This window comes from Xylona heveae (genome assembly GCF_001619985.1).
Source record: "Xylona heveae TC161 unplaced genomic scaffold L228scaffold_10, whole genome shotgun sequence".
Taxonomy (NCBI): domain Eukaryota; kingdom Fungi; phylum Ascomycota; class Xylonomycetes; order Xylonales; family Xylonaceae; genus Xylona; species Xylona heveae.
The window spans coordinates 194,568-210,488 of record NW_017264202.1 but is presented as its reverse complement, the minus strand read 5'-3'; the positions used below and the strand labels follow the sequence as shown (position 1 = coordinate 210,488).

The following is a 15,921-nucleotide window of genomic DNA, read 5'->3' as shown; positions in this document are numbered from 1 at the left end:
TTTGTTTGGTATGACGACACTCGAGCGTTATCGGTATCGTGTTGTCGGGGAAGGCGCACGGACCATTGAAATGCATAGCTTGTCTAACTGTTTCAAGCTAGCGCAATCACTACTATAATTGGACGTTGCCTGCCGCGAGAAACCGTGGTGATATTCAATTGACCAGAGATACAGAATTCTGTTAAAATTATATATCTATATTTGCATTAAATATTTAGTGTAGCTTCTCAATTAGTTCAAGGATTACTGTCAATCTGAGAATCAATTTCAAGCAAAATTTGACGATATAAGTTGCAGACTCACAGGATCGCCGAGTACTCTTGATATTTTCGGCGACATAATCACTCTATTTGTGAATCACAAATTTGCGCTGCTTGGAAACAAACCAATTCACAGTGGCGATATAATCATTTAAAGGCAATTGAATGATTGGATTCAATACTCAGGCCACATTTCAAATGGATACAAATTGTCGTATATAAGTGGAAGGAACGACCGGTGGTCCAGTGGGTCCTGGTACCAAACACCAACCCGACAACAACACTTGTTTGTCTGACGTCCTTTATCCCTACAACATCAAACTCTGGTCACTCAGGCTATACTTTTATTTAAGTGTCGGCTCTGTGTTGACTATTTTCCTTTACGAATTAGTTTGATAGATGGGTTGCATGGTTCTAGCAATGGCGGCCCATTGGAAACGCTATGATTATGGCCACGCAAGACGAATGAAACGCGTGGGAAAGATTGATCCTCCATCGACGCTCTCGCCAATTAACCGATGAGGCTGTTGATGTACCGCTTTTCATAGGTGAGAGTGACGGTGAATCAGATGCCGACAGAGATTCTGAATTTCTGATCAAGACAATGGGGCTGAAAGAATTGAAAGTGGTAAGTTACTAATTACCTTAGTAGTACGGTTATGATGATTTATTAATGCTTTTTGTCTTCCATGATGAATGCGTATATGTCCGGCGATTACTAAATTTTTATTATCAGCTTCTGGATTTCAAAAAAACAGTCGCCTTCGCCGATCCGTTGAGCATAGAGCCAACAGACCAACTTGACTCCGATGAGTATCTATTGATTCTTCGAAATTTCATGGACTATATGTTAGAAGAACGACAATATACAGAACGGTCGAGCGGAAGATCAAACATAATATTTCTCGATGCCCTTTGAAAAAGTCCATGGAGCTCTGGTTCACAAACGAATGCTCTTTACAATTTTGATGGGGAGTCTATGCTAGAAATACTAGACTTCTGATCACCGTAACGTCGGTCTTGGATTTCGAGCTTTATCTCGCTGAGCACGGTCAGGAGGTTGCACCCAAGGATTTACAGTCACCTGAAAGGCTTGCCAACGCGTTAGGACTTCCGGACGTCGACCGTATGGATTCCTGGTCGGCTTTTTAGGATCCACTTATAGCATCTTCATAAAACGGATTTTGATTTGCGTCGATATGGGATAGAAAGCTTGAATGCCTGGGGAACTCGTCAATACCACTACTTGGAAATGGTGTGTAAAGTTGTATGAAATGTTCCACTATTCCACACATGTTGACGCTCTAGTATACAGATCTGAGGATGCTTGAAACAATTTGTATAATTGTTTCAGTCACACCGTCATATTTAAGTCCGTCTGCTCGTGAGAGCTTGTCGGACTTGGATTTATGTTCGAAGTCGGAGCTTTCCGATCCCGGACCTTTACTGCACACACCAAATAAACATTACGAGGGCTTCGCTTTGCTCAGACTTCGAAGATATAGAACACGATGAAGCCATCAAGAAAAAATCCAGCCACGAGACAAGCATTTGAGTCTTGTCTTTTGCTTCTTTCTAAAGGCACAACTGCCGAGAATTAATTTGAGCGGACTATTACCCCGAACATTCAGTTCAGCAGTTTGACCTTTCAGAATGGAATAAAACGGGAATATCATACCTCCTATTCGTCCCAACACCTAGAATTCGAATTACTGATCTCAAACAACTGAGAATCGGAAGTCAGTTAGGTTTTTATAGAGGTCTATTCAAGGTTGAGTACAAATTTAGCATCGAGATAGACACCCTTGTTAAGGTCAAGCCCTCTACACAAACCGACTTGATTGAGAATCCCAGCAATGGCAGAGAAAAGGATCGAAATCGGAACTCTCTTGCACGGTTCGTTGCGGCCAGACTGCGGGAGCGGTCTTTCCTATTGTATGGTCTCATTGGGAGCCTGATGATAAACACTGGTTCATTATTCGTAACGAATCAATAACTGAAAATGAAGCCACATGTACGTTTTTATTTCCATCAAAGCGAAATCATTGACACTAACTATATGAGATGCGCAGTTTGCTTGGCAAATTTTTTTAACTGAAGTAGCAAAAAAGCTACAAGAAGACCTACCCCAAGGCGACCAAGGAAAGGCAAAAGAAGACTATTCATCAAATAAGTGGGTGAACTTTGTCAATAAACTTCAAGGTGCAGATATGCGCCGAGTTGGTCTCAAAACCGACTGCCGCGCCATTCTTCAAACTCTTGACGAGGCGAATGATATGTCCCTAGAGATGTCTCCCTGGCGTTTAAGCTGCCAGACGATTGGAAAGCAGAACTCGGCACCATATTCGAGGTAGTTGAGACATATTGTATTGTCCACAGAGATACCTCATGCGGAACCCTTGTCCAGCTGAGCAAGGAAACCACATCTTTCACCCTCGAAGACATGAAGAGCTTTTCAAAAGCGTGCATATACTTCCAAGATGCCGTTGAAAAATGCTTACCCACAATAAGAAGACACATTGCTGCACTCCTAATGTAGAGATAAACGAGGATCTCAGCGACCGCCATCCTGCCCACTCGTCTGCAACATTCCAAGGTCTTTTTGAAACAATTGATGCAAAGAGCTCGATGGTGCAGCTATTACCGCTTGGCTCGCCTAGCAGACGCGCAACATGGAACTTCAGGAATTTCCTAGATGATAGCAGTGCCATGGGATCTCTAACAGAGGCTTCCTAGAACAACTGGTTAAGCACTATAGTACATTTCAACTGCAGAAATGGACAACCAACCGCCGGCCTCTACCCAGCAGATATATCCCAAATTTTCCGAGGTACTATCGTTACGTGGAAGCGAGAAAAGAGTACTGGATTACGGGCAAATGCTATCTGCGCGCAGTGCAGTCCATTGGATTTCGTATTGATGAGAACGCAAAAGACAAATGGCGAAGCATTTATTCAGAAAACGTTCACAAAGTCTTGAAGAAGTTTCGACTGCCCAGACGAGCAGATCTCAGAGAAGCAGCGGTGGCACACTTGTGTTGTTGTCATCAAGTAGACATCCGCTATTGTTTCCCCTGAATAGAAGATTTCAAGGAAACAATAGAAATTTCGAGCGCCTCCGCAAATTATATCTTCCTGAAGCGTCACACACTCGATTCAATGTCCGGTTGCGTTCCTTGAGCAAATCGGTTTCATGCTCGTACGCATCAAAGGCCAAGTCGTGGTTCAACACCATAAGATTTCGTCTACTACATCTTTCCACCCTGAAACTTCAGTTTAGGAGTGATACCATATGCTTTGCCGTTTGGTCGTTGACGATAAGGTCGGCGAATGCGTTCAGCTCAACCATCCACCGGTCCACATTGCGCCCCTCTTGCGCCCTTCGCATTACGCGTAACAGACGTTCCCATGCAGGTGTCGTTTGTTCGAACAGCCATTTATCCTCCATCGAGAATCCGAGATGGTGGAGGAGATGATAAAGATGTCGAAAAAGGAGCCGGGGTCTAGTTGAAGCTTTGACGGGTAGTTTTTTTTTTGGGAAGGGGGGAGTGGGAGGAGAAGGGAAACAGGCTACAGCAAGACTTCGACCAGTTCTCTTGAGCTGAACAACACTGAAGAATCAAAGATGGAGGATGGCAGTTTGCGTGGCTGAGTAGTGAAATATATCCAAGATGAAAAGGACAATAGGTGAATAGAGCAATCAAGACAAGTTGTTCGAGAGAATGGAAATTTCACAAAGTGGAATGTTGAATAGATACATATATGTATAAATATATTTTAGACTATGATTATTTATATTTGAAGAGTTCTGAGTAGCAGTATTGGCCCATTACTACAAACAGCCTCAAGCCTCATGAGTCATGACAGTGTCGGTATTGTCGGTATTATCAAAGACTCAATCGCTATCCTCCCATACCACACAACTTTCCCGTCTCTCTTCATCCCAACATATGCGGCCCGAGAAATATATTTTCCAATTCACGCTCGTATTTGCCCCGCAGGAGCAATTACCAGCTTCATGAGTCCTGCTGTTGTAGTTGTTGTCGTTATTCTCAGTAACGTCTGCGATTGTGTGGTCATTTCCATTTCCAGATGTGGAGGAAATCGAGCTAATCGAGCGGCTTGAGCGAATTGGTTCTCTTTCAGCCTGAGCGCACACCGCTGCACGGTTTTGAAAAGAGAGTAAGACGCGCCAATCGTAAAACGTAACGCTCTGTCGAATGCCGCCGTGGATGGACAACACGCGCTCGATTGTGGCGGCTGTGTTTTCGGGATTGTGGCTGTCCACGAGAACGAGGCGTGCGGTGGAAATTGGAGGGTGAGTAGATGTGGGTTTGATTGCAGGGCTAGAAGTAGATGGTAATGACAATGAGGAGGAAGAGGAGGAAGAAGAAGAAGGGGTAGCTGGAGATGATACAGGAGGTTTCGAAAAAGTATCCAAGTCCGCGGTATATACCGCGCCGTGAGAAGAGAGGGTTTGAGTAACTATAGAAGAGTCCGGGAGATCAGGAGCGAGTAGAATGTATTTGTGTAGAAGTGGACACTGACGCGCTGGGCTGGTGGTTCTTGGATGGTTGCGACGTCGGGAGTTGGAATGTGTGGGTGTCGTATAAACGGGAGATGGATGTGTGGGTGTATTTAGATTTGGCGGTGCTGGTGGTTGAAAAGTGAGAGAGTCGTTCGTGGAGGAAGGCGTTTTTGTGCTTGGTTGTGGTGCGTTTTGTTTGTTGGTGGAAGAAGAAGAGGAAGAAGAAGAAGAGGAAGAAGAAGAAGAGGAAGAAGAAGAAGAAAAAGAAGGAAGAAGAGGAGGAGGAGCTGGAACGGTACTGCTCTCAGATGCAGTTGTGGATACTTCAGTGGACTGGGAATTACACTTGTCCGACTTGCGTTTCTGCGATATCTCTTTTGTTGTTGATACCGATTTGCGGCGGTTCGATACATTTGTGATATCACCCAAGGGCATGGACGAGCCGCTGTAAGAGTTGCTTTGTGAGGATGAATGCATACCGGGTTTTGCAGAAGACGGTTTATTGGGAGCAGTCGATGATGACGATGATGATGGTGCGGTCTTTGCTCGTTTTGCGCCCTGGGCTGGAAGATTCTCCGTTTCCATGGTGCGCTTATGCGACTTTTCTCTTGGTGGCAGCATAGCTTTGTCCCCTGCAGGCGCTGCATGTCGTGGCGCAGGCTGAGTTGGCTCAACATTCAGTGAAAGACGATCTGCCGCTGCCATGAAGCTGCCCGTGCATGTTTTGAAAGACTGTTGGCCAAAAGACATATTTTCTGGCGCGGGTTCAGCGGTGATTGAACGGTCTTGACGGTCAGAGTCTTGCGAATGCAGGACACTAGATTTTTGAGAAGACCCGTACGACTCGCTGCTTTGTGTATGCTTATCGGGCCTTGTCGTTCGTTTACCCTCGTCTGCGAGCTCAAGTTTCGAAATCCACACTGAATCTTCTTGTGAGCCACCTTCCGGAGATGTTCCGGCGACTTCTGCCATTTTTTGCAATTCCTCGAAGCTGACAGTGTCTCCAAAGGTCCTATCCCAATGGATTTTCAACACGCGGGGAAAGCGAAGAGTAAAATAGTTGGCGCTAGATGGCTTGTCGAATCCGCTTCCCATAATTTCCACAACAAAAGGTTCGTTGAAAATCACGTCAGGTTTGAAATTGACATTCCACGTGGACCATATGTCAAAAGGGTGACCTGTCTGAGCACTGCTGACGGGTGTGCTTCTAAATTGGCCGACGTGGTTGAGAGTCATTCGATCCTCTGCGTTGATTGCAGAATCTAGGGCCTCGATTACTCGAAATTGGGGCTTATCGGAGAAGTGCAGTACTCTCTCTTTATTGACAAGGCAGCCCAGGTAGAAGACATTCCATCGACAGATTAATGAGTTGTGCTGGTGAGCTAGTCTGCCATCATATTTGGCCCCAACAATGGCAAAATCAGCAGTGTCTCCGAGTCCTTTGATATAGTCCTTTTTCAGTTTGATCCAGCGGCCCTTGTAATCATTTTCTTCGGCGCCGATAATGCCAAAGGAGGCTTCTCGGCATGGTTTTATGACTAGTCCTTCCCAGCGCTTTCTGATAGCAGTTCCGAATCTTTTTCTCAATCGTCGGATTCCCTTTTGCGATGACACTGTCATCTGCTCCCGTTCAACCAGACCTGCGCGTCCGGATATCAGGGTGATGAGGTCTTTTAAGCGCTTTCTGCGGTCTTCGTATGGCATGATACATAGATTTTCTTCATCAATTAGTAAAACATCAAAAAACATTATCATTAGATGTTCATGAGGGTCCGGCCTGGGATGGTTAGAGATGACCAAATTCTCTGACATTGTTGGACTTACGGCGAGTCCTGCTCTGCACCGAGATACCGTCCTGCGCGGGGTATATGTTTTCGTAATTCGTGAAATCCCAAAATGGATTGTTCCTGAACTGCTGAGCCCTGCACTATTCAAGCAATCACAAAACTTACCCTTTCACTGTATACAACTAATTCTCCTTCCAAAATGCACTTTTTAGTAAACTTGCACTTGTCGGTTCCAATTCCAAGGCAGGCCTTGACGACACTGCTAGATATTAGTTGTGATAATCCATAGACATAGTTGAAAGAATTTACCCATGAATAGCTCGTCGATCATTAGTGGAATCTTTTCCACTTTTTGAAAATATCTGAATCCAATTTCCCTCGCTGCTGAGATCGACATGTATTTGGCAGTATTCTTTACTCATATTAGACAATTATTCCTTTAGGAACAAGATGAAACATACCTCCATCGTACTTCCGTTCGACACTCACGCGCTTATCGCCAATCATATTGACACAATGCTTGATAGACTTTATTTTGTCAATCTTCTTCCTTCCTGGCCAGCACAATTCGCGGTTTAAGCTTACCCTAGCTTTAAGGAATGGCGCCCGAGCCAATTTGCATCCGATTGTCGGCATCATCAATCTTGCAGCAGTGATTTTGAGAATACCTTCCACATCTCTCCCAGGCTGCGATGGATAAAGAACCAATTCCGGGCTCTGAAGTAACTCTATAGCAGCTTCGAATGAAGACCGTACGTATAGAATATCGGGCACGAGGAAATGTACAGATCGGAGTATTAGATACGCCGGCAGCACTACCGGTGCATAATTTTTGAGAATCATCCTGGTCAGCCACTTGGCTTCACGAGACTGTAGTCGACAGAAGATTGGCCCAAGAAGTTTCTCACACGTATCCCCTGAGAGGTTGGCGTTGTGGCGAGCGGTAATTTGTCCCACTGATAACGAAGAAGAAGAGGAAGAAAGACAGCTAAATTTATTCCCCCTTGCCAAAGCCTGCAATGCCTCATCCACCTCTTCGACTGTAACCTCGTGGTCTCGATGTGGAATCGGCATCTCTGCCTGTTTCTGAACTCTTTCCACATAAAATCCTAAATCTTCTCCTCTGCCTCCAAAAGACTCCCACTTCGCCAATTCCTTTCTGCGCTCGATCCCTAGACATAGGCACCTCCCGAGGACTTTCACTAGACTCTTTTCTTGCAGCCCATAGACTCTATCCGTTCTGCGCTCGGGAAAAAATGCACTGAGCAATGCAGCGCGGTTAGTTGTCCCTGATTCATCGATGCGCCGCCGGTGAGACTGGAACCAAGATTCGATAACCCGACGGTCGAGCTCGCGCTGTTGCGAGGCCAGCAGGGGTGGATCGCGCGTGGCATGGTCTTCCAGCTGGGATAGCAAGTCGCAGATGTAGATGAATTTGAAGGGCATCAGATATCACTCCGTAATCATTACCACTTGGATCACTTTCCTCCTCTTCCACAAACTCCGGTGATTTTTGTTACGCATTCATTGCGCTAGAACTGAGCGATCTTGTCCAAGAGGATAATTAGGAGGTGTCATTTAGAAGAGATTTAAAAGCAAGTAGACGTTGTTGCTGGATTGTTATGATTTTGTTATTGTTGTCGCCAATGTGCGTGCAGTTTAGATTATTGACAACTCGGTCCAGATATGCCCAACATCCAAAAATGAGGTGCGCGATATCTCTCGATAGACATCCGATATAGCAATAAGCCTTTGATTGATTTTCCAAAATGAATTCCGTTTCTCACACTGCACCAGTTCTTTGTGCGCTTCACACAGCGGGCCGACGCGGAAAGGGCACACGAATCAGTCACGAAGTCACGTGAGTTGGTCGATATGGCCGGAAAAGGCAAGGTTTTGCACTTGTTTTGTGTGGCAATTGAAACGAAAAGATCAAAAGATGCGTAGATATGAGAAATGGTACTATTATCTGCATCCAGACTTTCTATTCTGAATTAAAAACATGTAAGAAAATATAATAGAAAAGGAAGAAAAGTGTAAGAAAGCAGAAATAATGACCAAACACTTGCCCAAGCCCACAATGGACACTCTGACAACAGGACCACCCCTTTGCCTGGTCTGGGATAATTCAGCCCGACTACTTATTACAGATAAGCAGTATAGTGCAAAAATAATAGAAGAGCAAAACGCCTGCGAGGTATATGATGGTCGAGCCCAGTGGCCTCCAGAGTAATTGCGGATTAATAAAGGAAGATCGTAACATGTCAACGCGAAAGCTTCATGAGCTAAATGAAGAGCGGGCGTCTAGGCGCTTATGGTTCATGTAGAGAGGAAAGAGAGCATCCGCCATGCATGCATATCGACCCATTTCATGCTACAAAGCTAATATGTTTTACTGCACCTGGCTCACAATCTCGCTCGCGCGGGAGAGCGACTCCACCATCTGCTGGCACTCTTTTCGTCGACGAACCGTGTAGTCGCTTTCCTTGAGCAAATCGTCCAGCTCGGCTGCACGATACAGCTGCTCCAGGAGCTCCCGCTGCATCTCATCCTTGGAGAACCTTTTGATTATGCGTCAATAACTGTAGGAATGAATATGGATGATCACATGTCACTTACTGAACGAGTGTCAGCATAATAGCCTTGGGAACCATATCGATCATAGTTCGGCGGACAATGTTATAATAAGAAGTGATTAAGAGCTCTATAGATTGGTCAGTATTTGGGGCATACTATACAGGGGCGCGTGTTCTCTCTACATACTAATGACTTCAACCTCGATGCCCTCCCTTTCGGAAAGGGTACCAGATGCCTTCAAAGTAGGTGGCGGGGCTTCCATGGCAGCCATCTTCTTCTTATTCTTGCTAGCGAAGAAGCTACCAAAGAAACCGCCATTGCTCTCAGTCATGGCATCCATGGTAGGGCTAGCGGTTCGGGGAGGCACGGCTGGTGGCAGAGGCTTGCCAGTCTTAGGGTCAACCTGAACCGGCTTGGCCTGGTTGTGTCGATCATTCACAATGGCCATGGCCTAGAAGATTGTGTCAGGTTAGAAGGTACCGATTATAGAAATCACATTCCAGCACTTACCCGGTGTCCGTTGAGGAAATCGGGGTGTCCAGTGTTGATGTAGCAGGCCTCCATCGCCACAAGATCCTTGACCAGCTTGTTGGTCGGATCCATGACCTTTTTGAAAAAGGCAATGACAACTTGGTGGAATTTCTCCTTCAAGGCCGGGTATCTCCGGAACAGTTGCTTGCCCAAGAGCTGAGTAAGAATTCGGACGAGCTCATCGTAGACGAGGGAGACACATTTCAAGCTCGGATCTTCTAGCCTCTTGATTTGTTGCTTGACAATGAGTTCGAAAGCAGTTGTTCCCACAAAAAGGGCCGGTGACGAACCGGAAGAATTGTAGAGAATGGTACGAATGTCGATATCCTTGACCTGATCGAACGGATCAATGGCCTTGACACCGTTTGCGTACAGCTCGTGGAAAACAAAACTGATACGCGCACCGCCCGAAAGTTCAATGCTCGAGAGCTCCTGATTGTTGCCATCCAACACCGTGCGGTACTCGTTGCTGAATTCGGTGATTATGTTGAGCACAATATTAGCGCTGTTGCCGAGAATAGAGTCGCCCAGTTGTGAGAGCTCGGCAGAGTACTTTTGCAGCGATGCCGAGATGCGGGCCTTGATATCTGGTAGCGTTTGTTTGATGTGCATCATAAGAATCTAATGACAGGCTGGTTAGCTTTTTTTTTTTTTTTTTCGATTCAGTCAGGCGGTCAAAGCAAGGAGACAGTACCAGATTCAATTTGCGTGCCAAATATGGGGTACCGCAGTATGAGCTCTTATTCCGGTAAGCCTTATGATTCTCGAAGAAACTTCTCTCGTGTTCGAGCGCATAAGAGATGGCCTTCTTGTTCTCGATATCACGCTGACCACGGTTGACGACGGGCACGTAACCCAGCCGGAGCGGGATGATACGTCCCGCAAGGATGTCCACCACGTCGGTACCTTCATCCATCAAGTCCACCTTGGTAAGGACACCAATGGTCCGCTGTCCCTCCGGATCAACCTCCCGGGCGAGTTTCAATCCGTCCGAGTTGGCCAAGTCCGTGTTGGCAGCGGTGACGGCCAATATGATGGCGTTGGGCTTGCTGATCTGCTTGAGAACCATTTCTCTAATCTGTCGCTCAATATCCCTCGGCTGGTCACCAACCGGCACCTTGGTCAACCCCGGCAGATCGACCAGAGTCAGGGTCAGGACGTTTGGCGAGTAGATGCGCAGGTTAATTGGAGCCGGGGAAATGCCCGCATTTCGTCCCGTCTTTTGCTCAGTTTCTCTCACAATTTCGTCTCGGATCTTGTTGAAGTCATAGAATTTCTGACCCGGGATATGCAAGAATTCGCCCCACTCGTCTGCGTTTGCCTCCTTATCTGATGACTTCACATCCTCACTGACGCCATTTGCTTGCGGCTTATTTGGTGCTTGTCGGTTGATGAGCTGAAGAATGAGGGGTCGGCGAGTGACAATACCGGTTCCTCGAGGTAGGCTTTAGACACAGCAAATGTCAGCACCAGATGCACACATGAGGTGTAAAGGTGGTGCAGCAGCTTACAAATCTCTGCCCACTATGTTCTCCAAAACCGAACTTTTACCACTAGACTGGGATCCAACGACAGCAATCTGAGGCAAATCTATGGGATTGTGAACCTTAACACGCAAGTCGGGTCAGCATTCCACAGGACTCCTTTGTCGCAAAACATCAAAGGCATTGATTTGAGGGAAGAAGACGTACTCCGACCGTGGTAAAGACATCTTGAAGTTTATTGACCAGTGTAATCAGGCCAGGATCATTGACGTTGATGCTGAGGCGAGGTGTTAGCCAGGCAGGCATCTCTCGAGAAGATGGGGATGATCAGGGTCCTCACGAATAGCCCGACGAAGTCATCTTGGGCGGGATTATTACACAATGGAATGCAACAAAACTCCCTTCGTGAGCACGAAGGTTCTATGAGGAAATGTTGTGATGCGGCAAGAGAGGAGGAGAGGTTGGTCTAAGTTGTCGAGGTTGATTGTTTCTCGGTGTCCTTGGAGGATATAACGAAGTTACTGCCTGAGAGGCCAACCAGTCAAACTGGGGTTGGCCGGAAAATGAGCGGGCGACCCTTGTATCGGAGCCGCAAGGTATCGGCAACCCTCAAGCGAGGTGGCGGTGCGGGAACTTCCAAGTACCGGGACCTGTACGTCTTCACTCGCAGGCTACACCGCAAACTGCAAAGCCGAGCTGATAACGAACGGTCAGGGCGGTCAAGTGGCCAAAGAAAGTGAAACTAAATGGGCCAAGTTATCGACGTATTGGGGTAATTTCACGAGAAAGGATGGCAGTGAAAGACAAAATTTTTACTTTCCTTGTAGCTGTCACTTACTGTGTGGTTTATTAGGCAACAGGATTTGGCCATGCAAAGTCCATCTCCTTGCACAGTGCGAATAATGCGAGCAGCTAAGCCACGTTGACGCGGCCTATCCATAATGGATACTGACGCCACAGTTGATAAGATCATGTCGAGCAATAGCTTCATTCCAGCCCAAAACATTAAACCTGTTGTCCCAAGGTCTATTTGCAGAAGAGCTTATCGCCTTTTCAAAGATTGGCGTTATTTGCAGACAAGTTTTCATAAAAATTATATTGTTTGTTTTCATAAATTATTTTTCTTTTCTTTTTCTCTATGGCCTCTTTTAATTATAATCTCCCTTTTTAAATTGTCGACTAAACAATTCAATTACATATCTGTTGATAACAAGTTACTTACTTTTCACCAATGCTGATTTTCTCGTGCAACAAATTAGGCTGCCTCATCACAAACTGCATGATTGGCAATGAAGGCTGATCAATCCGACACAGGGTAGACCCATGGCCAATGAAAACGAATCAGATTGAATATTATAAACTTGACAAAAGCGCAAAGAGATATCTACTGAGCATGCGCATGATGCAAAAACAGATACACACAAGCTGGCATGGCGTCTAGGTATGCTACAATTACTCTTCACATGATATACGGGCGCCAACGGCAAATCATCAGAGCGTCAGACATTTGACTTCATCTACTCATCTGCAACCGAGGCAAAGCGCTCCAGCAGCTTCTGAAGCAGGTCCTCGTACTGTCATCAACGTTAGTTCATCATTCTCACAACCGGGTTCAAGACGTAGAAAATAAGAATTAGTGCTCACCTTCTTCGAAACGGCCTCCTCACCATCGCCTGGCAGCTCAAATTTCATTGATCGAAGGTTGGCCTGAAGGTCGCTCGTGGCATCACGAATCTTGTTCCAGGCTTGGCCCTGAGAAACTGCCTTTTGGCTTTCATCGTGGAAAGCCATGAATGCCTTCATCATCCACTCCGTCTTCCAGAGAGGGCAGAACTGGTCATAGTCACTGTATCCGTTTTGCTGGAGGAAGTCGTCCTTGATCATTGCAGCCACGTCCAGAGTAATCTTGTCAGGGTCGCCGAGAGCTGACTTTCCGACCAGCTGCACAACCTGGTCCAGTTCTTCTGAGCTCGTAAGAAGCTCCTTGATACGCTCACGAAGACGAGGGAAATCAGGCCGCTCGCGCTGGTAGTACTTTTCCAGGATGTTGGTGTAATTACTGTAACTGAGCGAGGTGTTGATCGAGGGGAAATGCTTTCGCTGGGCCAACTTCTTGTCCAGACCCCAAAAGACTTGGACAATACCAAGAGTACTACTCGTGACGGGGTCGGAGAAGTCACCACCCGGAGGGCTAACAGCGCCGACAATGCTAACGCTACCTTGGCGGTCTGGGCTACCCAGAGCGGTGACGCGACCAGCACGCTCGTAGAAGGAGGCAAGCTTAGCACCGAGGTACGCGGGGAAACCTTGGTCAGCAGGCATTTCTCCCAGACGACCAGAAATTTCACGAAGGGCCTCTGCCCATCGGGAAGTAGAGTCGGCCATCATGGCAACGTTCTTGCCCTGGTCACGGAAGTACTCGGCGACGGTGATACCGGTGTAGATGGAAGCTTCACGAGCAGCGACGGGCATGTTGGAGGTATTAGCGATGAGCGATGTTCGCTTCATGATCGGCTCTTTGCGGCCGTTGACGTCGATTGAGAGCTACGAAGCACATCAGCAACCCACCCTTTGGAAATTGGGTCAATGCACGAATTCGTACCTCGGGGAAGTCCATCAAGACTTCGGCCATTTCGTTACCACGCTCACCGCAACCAACGTAAATGATGATGTCGCTGTTGGAGAATTTGGAGACACTCTGACTGATGACAGTCTTACCGCACCCAAAAGCACCCGGAATGCAGACGGTACCGCCCTGGACACTGGGGAAGATGGCATCGAGAACGCGCTGTCCAACAATGAAGGGAGCATCGGAGGCAAGCTTATCGTTGACGGGACGCGGCACACGGACGGGCCAGTTGTGCATCATGCTGTACTCATACTTCTTGCCATCAAACTCCACCTCCAAGATCTTCTCGTCCACGGTGTAGGAACCCTTTTCAGCAATGTGGGTAATGGTGCCACGTGCGCGAGGAGGCAAAAGGATCTTGTGGTCGTCCAGGAGAGTGTTTTCGAAAACACTGCCGAAGATATCGCCGCCAGTGATGTGGTCGCCCACCTTGAGGCTTCCAGGAACGAAATCCCACTTCACTTCTCGGTCGAGCGAAGGTACATCGATACCACGGGGGATGTAAATACTGTCGGAGACGGAAGAGATCGACTTGAGTGGTCGTTGGATACCGTCGTAAATGGTCTCCATCAGACCAGGGCCAAGTTCGACTGAGAGGGGCTTTCCGGTTCTAATGACAGGATCACCGACGGTGACACCAGCTAGATGAATTCAGATGTCAATAGATCCATTATATCCGATAACATGGTATATCATCTGGCACGTACCAGTCTCCTCATAGACCTGGACGGTTGCCTTATCGCCCTCGATACGAATGACTTCACCGACAAGTTTATCATGACCAACACGAACCTGTGACAAGAGTTAGTAAACATAACAGCAGTGAGAACTCAAGAGAGGTTCAAGCCGTCGCATACCAATTCGTACATGGCACATCCAATCATGTTCTCCGCCACAATGACGGGTCTAGATCTTGTCAGTTTTTGATGCGAGAATTGTTTTATGGCTGGAGCTGGTCGTACCCGGAAACCGAGAAAATTGAGCCTGCAAAAGCATGGATTAGTAAAAAGAAAGCTCGAGTAAGTGACTACTGGAGAAGCAGAACCGTACCATATTGTTCCTCGCCAGCCTCCTCGAAGGTCCGCTTGTCCTTCTACAATTTGACAGTCATATTAGTCACTGATCCATTCCGCAATCCAACAGCGCACAAATGAAGGTGAATTGGAGATGGGAAATAGAAGTAAAGAAGGAAGTGAAACCCACAGGCGCCATCGTGGTGGTTGGTCGAGATGCGACTTGGCGAGAGGATTGCGATTCAGAGGTGGGAAAGTAGTCGGAGCTTCCAGGAGTAAACTGTGGGGAAGGAGACAGTTCAGCTGAGAAATACTTCTTAGTGATGAGTTCTCGAAGCGATGTGCGATGCAGCGGGTGAGGTCTAAGACCAAGCATACATTGTTTGTCTGGCTTGCAACCAACGGCAAGGAAGACCTGTCAAGGGCCAGATGTGAGGCTCTAGGACGAGTGGTTGGTTATCAGTGGTGAGTTGGGTTTAGTATCCAGTATAACCATAGAGCACAATTACCATTAGTCGGCTGCTCTAGCGAGCTCCGTCACTCGATTACTTGAAGTATGATGATATCTCCTGGCATATCACCAATCTCAGCCTTAGCAAAGAAGCTGATCTGTCATTGTTTCTCTGCAAGGTGTATGATTGCGAGACCGGCAGTAGAACGAATACCACCTTCGCTCATTAACCTACAGTATATTTTGTACATCTTCACAATTTTGCTCGGATGACTTTAAAAAGTCATTAGGTTACCGGAAGGAAATGACGAGCTCCAGATCTCGTCACTCTTTTGTACTTTTAGAGTACTTCAATTTTTTCTCTAGAGGTAGCACATCAAAGGTACTTGTAAGTACTTCTCGGTTTTGGTATTGGGTTGCTCGCCTTTGATAATCTCGCCTCATCTCTTGGTTACTGAATTCCGATCTGATAAAATGGGCTGCGTCATCGCTCATTTTCACCATGATGAGAGAGCATAATCTGTCCAGGCAAGGACTGGATTTGTCCATCATGCCGAAATTCGGTTTTTGATCGCTTCCTTTAGCTATTAACAGACTATGTACGTTGTTTCAGTCGACACCATGCGCTCTATACTCCGATCTGTTGTTGTTGTGCATATGTG

At 46.8% G+C, this 15,921-nt stretch overlaps 3 protein-coding genes across 3 annotated transcripts; all 3 read right to left on the bottom strand.

Annotated features, from left to right (window-relative positions):
• Positions 1 to 4,081: 4,081 nt before the first annotated feature.
• On the bottom strand, positions 4,082 to 8,058 carry L228DRAFT_284935 (hypothetical protein). Its single transcript, XM_018336281.1, has 6 exons — positions 7,160 to 8,058; positions 7,036 to 7,102; positions 6,884 to 6,986; positions 6,740 to 6,833; positions 6,612 to 6,694; positions 4,082 to 6,564 (listed from the first exon to the last, which is right to left on the bottom strand). Exons 1-6 carry the CDS (start codon positions 8,018 to 8,020, stop codon positions 4,155 to 4,157), a joined length of 3,618 nt encoding a protein of 1,205 aa, XP_018185758.1. The 5' UTR covers positions 8,021 to 8,058; the 3' UTR covers positions 4,082 to 4,154.
• Positions 8,059 to 8,541: 483 nt separating this feature from the next.
• Positions 8,542 to 11,673, bottom strand: L228DRAFT_249880 (dynamin-2). Its single transcript, XM_018333188.1, has 8 exons — positions 11,507 to 11,673; positions 11,374 to 11,443; positions 11,194 to 11,288; positions 10,377 to 11,127; positions 9,662 to 10,303; positions 9,338 to 9,602; positions 9,194 to 9,278; positions 8,542 to 9,135 (listed from the first exon to the last, which is right to left on the bottom strand). Exons 1-8 carry the CDS (start codon positions 11,524 to 11,526, stop codon positions 8,967 to 8,969), a joined length of 2,097 nt encoding a protein of 698 aa, XP_018185757.1. The 5' UTR covers positions 11,527 to 11,673; the 3' UTR covers positions 8,542 to 8,966.
• Positions 11,674 to 12,304: 631 nt separating this feature from the next.
• On the bottom strand, positions 12,305 to 15,249 carry L228DRAFT_249878 (vacuolar ATP synthase catalytic subunit A). Its single transcript, XM_018333187.1, has 9 exons — positions 15,187 to 15,249; positions 14,999 to 15,111; positions 14,846 to 14,888; positions 14,758 to 14,779; positions 14,653 to 14,701; positions 14,503 to 14,587; positions 13,769 to 14,436; positions 12,811 to 13,710; positions 12,305 to 12,740 (listed from the first exon to the last, which is right to left on the bottom strand). The coding sequence occupies exons 2-9, from the start codon at positions 15,005 to 15,007 to the stop codon at positions 12,684 to 12,686; spliced, it is 1,833 nt and encodes a 610-aa protein (XP_018185756.1). The 5' UTR covers positions 15,008 to 15,111; positions 15,187 to 15,249; the 3' UTR covers positions 12,305 to 12,683.
• Between the last annotated feature and the right edge of the window lie 672 nt (positions 15,250 to 15,921).